The sequence below is a fragment of the Alligator sinensis genome, unplaced genomic scaffold, assembly GCF_000455745.1.
Source record: "Alligator sinensis unplaced genomic scaffold, ASM45574v1 scaffold301_2, whole genome shotgun sequence".
NCBI classification, from domain to species: Eukaryota; Metazoa; Chordata; order Crocodylia; family Alligatoridae; genus Alligator; species Alligator sinensis.
In genome coordinates, this window is record NW_005841874.1 from 480,452 (window position 1) to 493,822 (window position 13,371).

Here is a 13,371-nt window from a genome sequence, read left to right on the forward strand (position 1 = left end):
GCAATCGAGTTAGAGATTCAGGAAGAGAGACGAGGAGAAGACCTCACCTGGACAGCGTAAGAGATGGCAAGCCCAGCATAGGCAGGAGGAATCTGCCCATGCATCAAGACAATCATCAGGCCAGTGGTTGTGATGAGAGCAATGCTGATAATATCCAGTCGGATGGCCAGCCAGCGCATGGCGCAGCTAAACAAGTAAAATGGTGCTTGATTGTCATCCAGCAGTTCTTGGTACCTGGAAGCAGATAAGAGAGTGATTTACAAAGGGGCAGTGGTATCTCCCTTGAAGCTTTGAGACCGGTACTTGGGAATCTACATATCTGGATGGACTAGCCTTGATTCTTGCCTACCACGCAGAACAATCACAAGGAAGGGGATTCACAGATTTTATCCTGTGACTCATGAATAATGTGGGAAAGCCACTGACCTTTGTGGATCTCCTCAACCAAAAACAAACCTACGAGATAAGGTCAGCACTCAAAGAATACTCAACAATGGCCTCTCACAGGGTAGTATTCTGGCACGCACACTTTGTAACATCTGCATAAGTGATATGTCCTACACATAATTGCAGAAATGTATCTATGCCGATGATATTGCTTTGACCACACAAGCAAAATTTTTTCAGGATACTGAATGCTGAACTCTGATTTATCAGTAATGGAAGTATTCAGCCATAAGCGGAGACTACGGCCAAATCCAACCGAGTCCATCATCTCTGCATTCCACCTTGACAAACTGCAAGGCACGTAACACCCTCAACATCACCTTTTGTGGAGAAAAAAAATGCATCACGACCCGACTCCTACCTACCTTGGGGTGACCTTTGACCGCTCCCTAACCTACCACCACAAGCTCTGAAAGACTGCCATGAGCGAACATCATCCAAAAGCTCACCAGCACAAGCTGGGGTGCAAAAACTGCCGCCCTCCAAACTTATGCCATAGCCCTGATCTTCTCAACAGCCGAGCACTGTGCACCCGGCTGGGCCTCAAGTTGACACACCAAACTCATCAACACACAACTGTACTCAGTAACGAGGACTCTCTCTGGAACTCCAACATCAACTCCAGTGCAGTGGCTACCAGCACTTCCAAACATTACTCCTTCCTCTATTCGACAGGATACAGCAACATACAGAGAAATAGTGCGCATCAACAATAATCCAGACCTTTCCATCCACAGAGACCTTCAAGATCTCCCAACTCATCGCATGATTTCACAAAAACCTTTCTGAACGCGTACCGAGCACCTCCTATACCACAATGCTGAAAAATCTTGGAGGAAAGCTTTGGCAGAAAACATTTTCCCAAATAAACACCTTGTCTCCAATCCAACAATGCAACAACTGGGCATCAACCGTCCATGGAGCACGTGGACAACCCTTAATAGGATATGCACTGGACGTGGCCGGTGTGGCCACCTGCTGTACAAGTGGCACCTAAAAACCCGCACCTGGCTGCAACTGTGGAAACCCTGACCAAGCCGTAGAGCACATAACATCCTGCTCCACATACAAGTTTGAGGGTGACATCCTGGAGTTACACTCGCTTTCCAGCAGGGCACTGGCCTGGTTGGAAATTTTGTAATTACAACTGCGACGATAGCTCTTGCTCCTAAAAACATATGAAAGGAAGACCAAGAACAAAGCTTACATACGCAACAAAAAAAGCCACAGGGGCCAGATTCAAATCCACAAAACAGCAACTTGTTTTGTGAACCCAGCATTCATTCCTGCCTGTGGCAGGGGGTCAGGCTAGATAATCTGTTCAGGTTCCTCCTGACCCTAGCTACTATGAAACTTTTTGCTACACTAACTGGGCAGCATTTTCCAGGAGAAACCCAACAGTTTCAAATTGTTTCTTATAAAAACTACAGCATTTCACAACTAAGAGAGTAGACATATTAATTTTAAAAGAGATATTTCCTAGGGTTTGGGGTACTGATTAAGTCTCTGATCTATCACGGGAAGGAAATTAATTTTAACAGAAGGTGGTGGTGAAGAGGTCACAAAGCCAGCTGTCTCAGATCCCGAGACACTGATTCAGGCCAACCCTGTCTCTTGATAAAGAACTCATAGCTGAACAACGGTGCTGACCTGTGCAGGAATTCCTGTCCTTTGTTGTAGGCATGGATTGTGGAGAGACCCTGTATGCTAGATGTAATGTGAGATAGGAACGGAGACTGTGTGATGTTGTCCAGGCGCTTCAGCTCACGAATAAAGACTCTAGAAGAGAAAGGGCAGTTTTAAAATGATTCTCAACCATCCCTATTGCAATATACCAACATGAAGCACACAGTGTCCTTATTAGCAAGCACTGTTGCATTTACCTAGACACAACGTGCAGGATTGTGAAGAGGACAATGAGGGGCCCAACTGCCATCAGGAACCATGGGAAGACCCCAGAGATCACCCCCACGCAGAAGAACACCAGGATGACATTCTGGATGAACATTTCAGCTTGAAATGGCAAACGGACATCGACTGGAGGAGAGGGAGAGAGAAAGATTTGTGGAACGTGAAATGAAACAATCTGAATAAAGCAGGTTCCAAACGCCATACAATCTGCAGGGATACTGCTTTCCATCATTTTTTAATAAGGTGTAAAATCTTACACTTTTAGGAGTGTTTTTGTCTTCTAGAACACTGACAATCTTCCAATACTCCTACCTACCAGGGAGGCCTCTGCTGTAACAATGGCCATCAAAGTCTTTCCTTGTCACCTGCCATAAAAACTAACATGCAGTTTTGAGTGGGAACGATGTGGCAGGTCTTAACCAGCAGCATCAGGACTTAAAATGGAGCTCCTCCAGCACAAGCCATGCTGAGCTCTCAAGCCCCACCAGCCTTCTGCCCAAGCAGTTAAAAAGCTCCTACTGCACCAAAAACTCAATACTGGTTTTGCTTTTGAAAGAGCAAATGCCAAAAAAGGCAATGAGCTCAATCCCACCCTGCAAAAAACCAGGGCACTCCCAGTGCTAGCTGCTGCCAGCCCAAATGCATCGTGTTAACCTAAGAAAGCGGCTTGCTGTATTTTAGTTTGATCCAAATAGTCAGAGTTGGGGGGTTTCCACTCTCAGAAGGCAGCCTGTTGCCCAACCCTGCATTACTTAGCCACTGACTTGCACTTCTCAAATATGCCCCCTGCACTAGAGGCACGTGCACAGCCTGCATAGAAAACTTGTGGGGTGTCCTCCTCTCTGCAGCCGGTAAGGCAAAAGCAGGTTACCGGAGAGCTGGGAAGGAGAACTCTGCCCTACCATGGCAGACAGAGGGCCATACCTTCATCCATATCTTTGGAGAACCGATTGAGAATCCGCCCAGTGGGCGTGGTGTCAAAGAACTTCATGGGACTACGCAGAATCCTTCGGAAGAGTTCGTCATGGAGCCTGGAGGAAGCTCTGAGTGTTCCCTGGTAACACAGCACAGCGGGTTACTGTGTTTAACACCACAATGGTCATTTGGTTCTCTACGTCTAAAAGTAGCAGCCACTGGGTTTATGCTGCCACACAGTGGCAGAAAGCCAGCGACTCGAGGGAGGTTAGCAATGAACAAGGAGGTAAGCCCAGGTGATGGGTTAATGGAAGCCTTGAAGCTTGTGCTTGAGCTGTCTCTAAGCCAAGAAGTCTTTCTTGAAAGATGAACACAGCCCCTTGCATATTAAAACCAAAACGTGGAATCTGGGACCCCAGCAAATGGGAAGGAGGGGGAAAGGGGCCTTGGCACCTACCTTGACAAAGACAACCCCACGAACAGCTTTCAGAATCAGCATGACTCCCATGGACAGCGCGTAGATGCCAGCGTAGTAGGACATGTGAGGATTATCTTTCATGCTGCTGCTCACAACTGTCTCGTTGCCCAACATCACAGTGGTGTTCTGGGTAAAATCCAAGGGGTCACTTACACAGTTGTTCAAAACAGAAGCAGGCCCGAAGGCTTAACACACCCAAGGAATTCTTAAGGATAGCTTCATTACGTTCATTTTAAATTTTGTTTTAAAGCCCCCATGGCCAATTTGGAACGGCAAACAGAAACATGATCCAAAGCAGAAATCTTCTCAACGCCTCCCAAAAAAGGTGATTTGCAACTCTCAAAGACAAAGCCCTTTGACTTTGGGCTGTTTTGCATACATTCATTAATGCTGCCTGACTTCACCTCAGCTGAAACGGGTCTCGCCGTACCCCTCAGCCAGGTTTCGTGCCCATTATATGAGGCACTGCGCAAACACATGCGAGGATGCCCTCCCTCTTGAAAGCAAGGCTGGCTGAAGCCATCTTTCCTGCAGCTGCATGCCGAACTGAGTATTTAGCTTATAAATAGGATCCGTCAATACACCCAGATCCTTTTTTCTCCACCCTTTAGTAATTCAATGCCATTTAGGCTATAGATAGTTCAAGTGTTATTTCTACCATAGTGCACTGCTACATGCCTAGGCACATGACACTTCGTTTTCCAGTGCTAACCCTCCAAGTATCAAATATTCTCTCTACTTTATCATCTTGAGTTAAAACTACGACACAAAAGTCTCAATCAATGCAATGCTTGCACCAAGCGACTGTAGAACAGCGCTCCGGCAGGTCCCAAGCTCCAGACTGAGGCGCACACTCATTCCTAATGCTGTTCTGAACTAGTCCTTTGGCCATTTCAACATATCCCTCTAACTATATCAGGGGTGTTTATGCAGCACAACCGCAAGTTAAATTTTGTCCAAGGGGTTTCGAAAAAATCCAGAGATGTAATAATAAATCTACTTTCCCCGTTTTATACGGGAACTACCAGAATGGCTGGATCCAGGGGCCCAATAGTCTAGTCCTGCATCTTTGACAGGGCCAGACAACAGAGACTTCAACAGAAAGTACAACCCCCCCTGCCGCAGCAAATATGAATGTATGTGGTTACCAGCTGCCTCCTTCAAGGTCTGATCCATAACCATGATAAAATTAAAGACAAGGTTGAACCCAAAAGTATGAAGTTTTCACTTCTTCCAGTATTAATGGTTATACCTATGGACGTTCTTGATACCCGTGTTCAACACCCAGGCATTCTCTGAAATCTTATTTTAAACAACATTTAACAAACAAAATCACATAATCACAAATCTACCTAAGTAAACTGAGTTTTTTCTAACTTATCCTTCAGCAAACATGAATATCTCAAAAAGCTTTTCCTAGCACAGATGTTAGACTTACAGGTCAGTAATGTCCAGCCTTTTTTCTTGGAATCTCTTTAAATACTGGTAAAAGCCACTGTTTTCCAGCCTCCCAAATACTTGTGTGGTTAAAAAAAAAAAAAAAAAAAAACCTCTAGGTCTTCTGTCCTACACGTTACTCTTCAGCGTTTACTACACCTTTACTCGGGACTTGCTCACCACTGTTTTAGTCATTTCAAATATCCCATTTTTTCTCATAATTACACAAACATACCTATGGTGGCTGAGCTAATAACACTCCTTATTTATTAAATATAGGGGTTTCCCCCCCCGCAGTAACCAGTAATTTTTATCTGTCATTCTATTACACTGCTCCTCTTATCTTTCTGTCTTCCAACATATCTAAGCACCTCCTAGTGTAGCAGTCTTTGCTAGCCTTATCCCTTGTGCAAATACTTGCTTTCTCCCTCCTTCAGCTTTTTTTAAAAAGAGAACAAGGCTCCAGGGTTGTGCTCCCCGTAATTTTTCTGACCAAGGTCCTTGCAGTTCGTTCAGCACGTGTTGCAACACCTCTGACCAGAGGCGACCCCGAGAGATCTCCACTGAAGCTGAGAGAAGACTCCTACGTGATAGGATGCACCAAAGTCCTTACCAGCAGAATGCCAAGTGCCAGCTGGGTTTCATCGACAGCTCTTGCCCTCATGCACTGCCCAAGCTATTTCATATACTCAAGTGAAAATTTTCAACTCAAACATGGCTTTGGCTTCCAAGTACACTCATAATCTAAACACCTCAGTGAAAAACATTTGGAGCTATCCTAGGTCATCGCCCCTCTCCCAAATTAAAGAAGAGCTTCTCTTTCAGATCATCACCTGGGGAACCCATACAAGCAGACTCCTTGATGAAGTGCTGTTAGTCTTACATTCATCCCAAACAATCCCAAGGAGGTGATCCTCTCCCTGCCCCATTAGAGGCTTAGAAGATCATAGTCCTCTTACTCCACTGCCTTGCTTGATCCAGTAGCTCAGCCACCAGTTGCTGAATGCTGTGCTTCCCACATTCAGCACGAATAATGCCATGATGATCAGAAATGCAAAGGGGCCTCCAGCTGCCTGGATATAGATGCCATAAACAGACCAGGGGACAGAGCCTTTGCCCTTCTCTTCCAACTGCACCAGTTGACCTATAAAAGACAAAGAGGGGGAGAACAGAAAGAGTGAGGGAAAAGTTGCTCCATAAAAACTTGGCACCGGGGGCTTATGTCAAATGCATTTTTCCTGTGCTAGTGCGGAAAGCAGTGGACTGTCCTGTATTCGATGGACAAAATCCTAGAAAAACCACGGCTGGGAGGGACCTGAAGAGGCCAGTTTAGGAGGCTCAAGGCAGGACCGTGCCTGTCTAAACCGTCCCAGACAAATGTATGTCAGCCCTAATGTTACGTGGTCCCAGTGACGGAGATTCCACCATCTCTGTAGCTAATCTGCCCCAGTGCTTCACAACCTGCTCTGTTAGAAAGTTCTGCTGAATATCTAACCCAAATCTCCTTTGTTTCAATCTAAGCCCATTCCTTCTGGTCCTGCCCCTCATACATGCAGAGAAAAATTGACTGCTACTCTCTTTAAGAGACATTTTCTGTATCTGGAGACTTAACAAGTTTGCCCCTCACTCCCCTCCTCTTTGGGCTAAGTGGTACTAGTTCTTCCAGCTTGTCTTCAGAACTGGCCACTGCACCTAAACTGGTGTGCTAGTGACAAGCTGAGCGACCAGGACCTGGGGCAGCTTTTGGAACCAGCAAGATGTGAACACTTCATAGTCCCCAGCGCATCCAACAATTAGAGCCAGAGACCTGATTCCATAGTTACCTTCTTCCTTCTTCACCACTTTCTCCTTCTTCACAGATCCAGCTTTGGTGCCCTTTTCCTGGGGTCTTTTTAATGAACTGCTGCTGTTCTTCTTTGCATTATTAATCTGCAGAGAATAAACCACACTGAAACATACTGGACTCATGTCTCTTCTTACCTGGATATTCACACCTGAAGCCTAAATACTCATAATAATATATTTTCATCAACTGCATGCGAAGGAGAACAAAAGCTTCCAACAGGCAGGATACTCCTCATCACCTCTGGATGTGTAGTCACTAGGAATATTTGCCAACCACAAGCAGATGAGTTTCCCTCCTCTACCATTCTGCGCTGTTATCCATTTGTACTGTGGTAATAACCAAAGATCCTAGTCAGGATTAGGGTCTGATGGTGCTCGAAGCTGTATGCTATTCACCTGCACAGAAGGATGTGTTCCCCATCAAAAGGTGTCAACAGTCTCATTAATATATCTTTGTCCGCCATCTACCTGACAGCCCCGTCAGTAGTACTCATTCATTGCTCTTTTCTAGAAACAGTCAATGCTGCTTCCAAGACTGCTCTGTAGTGCTTAGATGGGCTACGTAGAACTTATGCCCCAGAAAGCTGAATGCACAGCTCCTGAAGTGCACCCAGTCACTCTACTGCACTCAGTTCACTTCCCCAGATAAGGAAGTTACATTTTGTTCCAAGACGAATCATTCTGGGTTTCAATTGACCCAACTGAGGACCTTAATGCATCATCTTCAGGGCCATTTTCCCATCCTTCAAACCAAGAGAGACATCCCGCATATGGCAAACCACAGGGAACATGTAGCCCAAGTAGCCTCCTCTTGCAGCACCACGTGGTCTGCAAATACACTGCTCATTCCACGCACTAGCACTTATGGGCAGGAAGCGGAGGCCAGCCAAGCGTGCAGCTTGGAGAACCTCACACTGGCTGTCACTGATTTAATTTGGAAGTGACGGGTCCACAGTTTTCACAGCACCAAGAGAGGACATGCAGGGTGACTGATTACATTCCTCCACTTCTTCCACTGGCCAAGCACAAAATCCAATCAAACACCTCCTATCATTAGGCTCATCTCCATCCACAAAGCAGCATTATCTCAGTGGAATCTCTCTTTTTTGATGCCTACAGAAGGCAGATGTCAAATCAACGCAACAGTCAGTCTCTTATCTCTTAAAAATTATTTAATGCCATACTTTTTAATAGATTTAAGATAATGGGCACTGCGTGTTAAGAGAAATCAAAACTAAACACTTTCAAATAAAAACTAGGAACAGTGCTAACTCCCAAGAAGGGCTGGAGCAAGCATGACAAAGTTCTGTAGGTGGAAAAAAAAAAAAATAGTGTAGACACAAGCTCCATCTCCTATTGAGTGGTTCCTTTTATATTATGCCGATTTATGCCTTTTTCTGTAACTGCCAGATGACATGACCACCTGCTGACTGTACTACCATACAAACTGCAGTCCATATTTATGGCAAGTTCTCCATAGCTGTCCCAAGAACAAGGGATATTTAGAGTCAAATTCTCAACCCTCTGCTGTGTATAACTTTTGGGCAAGTCGTGTTACTTTTGCTGTACCTCAGTCATCCAAGCTGGAACCGTGGTAAGAACCTAACAAGAGGTCTATCAACCCAAAAGTTAGATTTGAGCTGTGCCAATCTGGGAGGACACATTATAGAAAGGAAGTGCAATGTTATAAGTGGGGGATGTGCCTTGTCTTCTGAGCACCACAATGAAAAGTCACACATTTTTTCCATGTTAAATAAATGAGTGGCAGGACCGTGTACCAGGAACTTCCACGCTGGGACAGGAACAGTGACACCACAGTGGGAGATGTCCTGCAGGATCTCTCTGAAGAGGCAAATCAATCTGCTAGCTCATTTTACAAATTTCTTCCGAGTGACTACATGGCTTCCTGTAACCGAAATCTAAGCACAGGGACTTAAGTCACAGTTTTCAAAAATGGAAAGTAAAGTACCTCAATGTGTGGCGTCTCTCCCAGCTGCAGGCTATTAAAAATGGTTGCATAGTCACCATTTAAATTCATCAGCTCCTCGTGGCTTCCTCTCTCAGTAATACAACCCTCTTTCATGAAGACCACTTCGTCACAGTCAACAAGGTACTGGAGACAATGGCAGCAAGAACACAGCCTTAATATCTCAGATAAAGGGCACACATGGGGCTTTAAAGTAGTTCACCAGCTTTCCGGGAATCAAAAGCAGCCAGCCTCCCCCAGCTCCTAAGTATCTGCCTACTTAGCTAAGGAGCCTGCACAGGCTGGAGGACTGTGATTACTCTTAATGGCCATACAGCACATACACAATTTAGCAGAGGACTTCTGCTGGGGGACTCTGAATCTTTAAATCTGATATTCTCTATACAGAAGAGGAGAAAAAAAATCTCAACTCTCAGATTTTTTTTTGGCAGTAACTGCTGGCATAATTAACTGGCATGGATTCCCAGGTACTCTGAAGTGACAAACAGGCTTTATGGCTTTGTAGCAGGAACATTTAACTCTGTTGCCTCTCTAGCCAAGCATTCCCAGCCCCCATCAGACACATATTAGGCTGCACAGGCATCACCTAGATACCTACAGCAATGCAAATGCCTTGCGTGTACAAACAACCAACCCCCGAAGGTGAGGGAAACAGTGTCATGCGATTACAGACCAAAGTATGGGCATGTAAAATGCACAAGAGAAAAAGGTGACTAACCTAAAAGCATCCTCTCCAGATAGCTATACAAGGTCCAAGAAAGGATGCATAAAGGATGCTGTACCTGGAGCTGATGGGTGACGAACAGGACAGTCTTTGACTTCAAATGCTTCCTTATTGCACTGTTAAAAATGTGGTTTCCTACATGAGCATCTAAGGCACTTAAAGGATCATCAAGGATGTAAATACTCCTGTCACTGTACAGGGCTCGGGCAAGGCTGATTCTCTGGCGCTGTCCTCCACTCAGATTAGCTCCTCGTTCACCAATCTGTGGTAGATATATACAGTCTTTGCAAGGCTGAACACAAGAAGTAGTGAGGCCACATTTATCCCAGGGATAATGCATCTACTACCATGAAGGACAAAACTGAAAATGGGTCGTATTAAAATTTAGGAGATGTTTACTGTAAAAGGCGGAAAGCAGGGCAAGGTGGCACCTTAGAGACTAACTGATTTGGAAATGCACCAGCTTTATTTTAGTAGGCAACAACCTACTTCAGCAGCACTACCCGTCTAAACCTTAGTCTATGAAGTGCTACCTTCTGCCCTGCCTTCTGCCCGATTTCTGACCAACATGGATAACCACCTTTCTCCTCTTCAGAAAAGGAATCATACAATGAACACACAGAACAGTAGCGTGCTTGAACTTTAGTCACAGCCATATTTCTTGATCAACTAACTATGCTTAGGTTACACTAAAATTGTCCTGCTGAGGAAACGAGTTACCAGTGCAACAAAAAGCTAACACGCTGTCAGTATTTCACAATTAAAACTCCCGGTGTTATTAGTCTCAACAGTCCAGGATTGAGAGGTCCCTGTTTGACAGGAGTGCAAAACCAGAACGGCCCATCAGTTTATCAAGCACACCAGACTGATGCCCTTCCCACCCTCACCACAGGAGAACAGCCGTCTGCTATTACCACAAGTAGGATTTTTACCTCTGTCAGGTCCCCATTAGGCAGGATGGCTAGGTCAGGTCTCAGACAGCAGCCATTCAGCACAATATTGTATCTAAAGAATATGAATCAGATAAGCAGTGAACATTTGGTCTTCTTGAGGACATTCTGCTCACACACTATTACGATTCCTAAGTGAACGTTAGAAACTCCTGTAGCCTGAAACAACCAATTTGCCCTGGGCTCCTCATCCATAAACTGGGCTTAGTAATATGTGGCCTACTTCCAAAGCACTGTGATAAACACTGGGAAGATAAAGAGGCTTTTCAGGGGCTGTGCAAGAAAACACTGATGACTGTCCCCACTGGACAAAAAGCTTGCATACAGGGAGGGTTCATGTAAGCATGAACAGCAGCTGCCCCTTCTGGAAGAGGGCAGTGCCAAGGCAGCAAGACAGTGCCAATGAAGTGTCTGCCACCAGGCCAAGACAACTTCCCCTCTGGTGCAGATGACCTTGGCTGATGCTGAAAGAAACATTTTATTGTGCACCAACTTTTCAGATGTTGGCTCAACCATCACCACAAAGTACATATAAAAAACCAGCAAACCCATCAGCGTAACAAACCTTTCTTCATCGTATTCCTTCCCAAAAAGTATGTTGTCTCGAAGCGTCGCATTGAGAATCCAGGCCTGTTGGGCCACGTAAGCAAAGGTTCCACTTACTGCTATGCTACCCTCCAGGAGGGTCATCTAGAAGACAAACAGAAGGGCCTCAAATTCTACTGTTCCATCTTTAGATGGGAAAAATCTCGCACACGAAAAAGAAAAAAGGTACCAGTAGAAATCTCCCAGAAGCAAGACCATCACAGAATACAATGCCAATGAATATTTTAAGGTCTTATATATGAAGGGCTGTTATGAAGATTGGGCCCCGTGTCCAGAATACCATTTATGGTTCTAGCAACCTAAAGAGTCTGTAACCCAAATGTGATCCACCTGATCACAGCAGGCAATATGAATGCAAGGTCAGAAGCACAGAATGAGACCACACTAAGCCAACAGAGCAGCTGGCAGGGAAGGGGGCAATGTTAATGTTGCTCTTTCATGACATTAGGAGGCAAAAGAATCAATTTTCATGAAACACAAGAAACCGAAGTGGAAAAATGGGAGAAAGGGAGAGAACCCATCACACATTCTTACCTGCCCTAAAATGGCTGAAATAAGCGAGGTCTTTCCACTCCCCACGCTGCCGCAAATCCCAACTAGTTTGCCCTGGACAGAAAAGAATGCGAGTTATGGCATGTATTAAGCAATTCTGTTTCGTTCTTATTTTGGGCTCCCTGCAGCATCTCAAACAGAGAAAGGAGATTTAACAGAAATGAGGCATATCAAATGGGCAAAGAGCTAGATTGGGTCAACCCATCATTCTAGAAAAGTAGGTGGTGAAAACTGTTCCTCGCCGACCCAAACTGCAAAAATACCAGCAGTGAAAGGAAAATGTATCCATCTGCAGAGCTGTCAACTAGGGGTGTGCGAAACAGGCCATATTCGATTCGGATTCAACCCAAATCGGAGACAGATTCAATTCAGACAAATCCGAACTTGAAAATTTGATGCCGATTCAGAGAATCAGTGATTCCGACAGACACAGCTTTAAATATTTTTCTGCATACCTTGAGGTACCAGACGCGGCTTGTGAACGCTGCAATGCTGGGGCGCATGGAGCACCCCACAGGAGTGCGGAGAGGCCCCAGCGTGCTCGGTGGTGAACCTGGAAGTGGACCAGAAGGACTTCCAGGTCTGCTGCTGAGTGCGCAAAGGACCCCCACCCTGCAGGCCCCTCCAGCTCAGTGATCAGCTGCGAGGGGACCCTGGGTGTCCCCCCAGACCCAGGAGGCACCGGCTGCCAAGCTGGGTGGCAAGGAGGGGTCCCCCACGCTCTCCGCAGCAGACCCAGAAGTGGACTGGAAGTGCTTCTGGTCCTCCGGGTCTGCCATCGAGCATGCTGGGGACCCCTCCCCCCCGTGGGACACCCCATCTGCCCTTCAGTGTTCACGAGCCACCTGGTACCTTGAGGTACGTAGAAAAAACATTTAAAAGTTGTGTCAAAGTCCGAATAGCCAAAACTTTCCGAATCTCTCCAAATAGATTTGGAGGGTTCCAATTCGGGGAGAGTAAAGGGTCTCCCGATTTGAGTCAGAGGCCAAAAATCAGGCTGAATCTGAATCGAATCAGCAACCAAAGCTTCATACAGCCCTACTGTCAACTCTTCCCTGCATACAGAAAGGGGACAGAGTCTGCTCTCCCTGGCTCCGATGCCACCAACACTAGACTGCTTTATTTAGTTGTGCCACACTACACTGCTAGAAAGCAACTCCCTGGCTGAACAGAGTGCACTGAAGCTTCTTTAAGACCCTTTTCCAAAGGGAACTCTTCCTTTGACTTCATGCCCTTGCATACGGTCCAAAACAACCTGCACCAAATATGAGGACCAAAACAGTTCAGGCAGCGGAGGGATCAACTAAAAAGAAAGATTTGCTTCACAGAACTTGGGACAGTTAAGGGAAAGGGAAGCCAAATTGCAGGATTTTAGACTTGAGAACATGACCAGGGGGGTTCAGGGTGATATGCAAGGGTATAAACAAAGAATGAGAGGAGGAAGGGGGAAGTCTGAGGTGTGCATCAGGTTAAAGTTTTCAAAAGAACTCAGCTCCCATTTATGTATCTAAATGATGCA

The 13,371-nt window shown here is 45.7% G+C and overlaps 1 protein-coding gene across 4 annotated transcripts in view; it reads right to left on the reverse strand.

The window, feature by feature from the left end:
- ABCC5 (ATP binding cassette subfamily C member 5) overlaps positions 1–13,371 on the reverse strand; it is an 84,038-nt gene that overhangs the window by 11,239 nt on the left and 59,428 nt on the right. For all 4 annotated transcript variants that reach the window (XM_006017107.3, XM_025195944.1, XM_025195945.1 and 1 more), the window contains 12 exons: positions 11,835–11,906; positions 11,260–11,384; positions 10,677–10,749; positions 9,803–10,006; positions 9,003–9,146; positions 7,012–7,117; positions 6,148–6,332; positions 3,731–3,877; positions 3,283–3,412; positions 2,331–2,484; positions 2,098–2,226; positions 48–234 (listed from right to left, as the gene is read on the reverse strand). In XM_006017107.3, the coding sequence (XP_006017169.1) occupies positions 48–234; positions 2,098–2,226; positions 2,331–2,484; positions 3,283–3,412; positions 3,731–3,877; positions 6,148–6,332; positions 7,012–7,117; positions 9,003–9,146; positions 9,803–10,006; positions 10,677–10,749; positions 11,260–11,384; positions 11,835–11,906 (1,656 nt within the window). The remainder of the gene's footprint in view (positions 1–47; positions 235–2,097; positions 2,227–2,330; positions 2,485–3,282; positions 3,413–3,730; positions 3,878–6,147; positions 6,333–7,011; positions 7,118–9,002; positions 9,147–9,802; positions 10,007–10,676; positions 10,750–11,259; positions 11,385–11,834; positions 11,907–13,371) is intronic.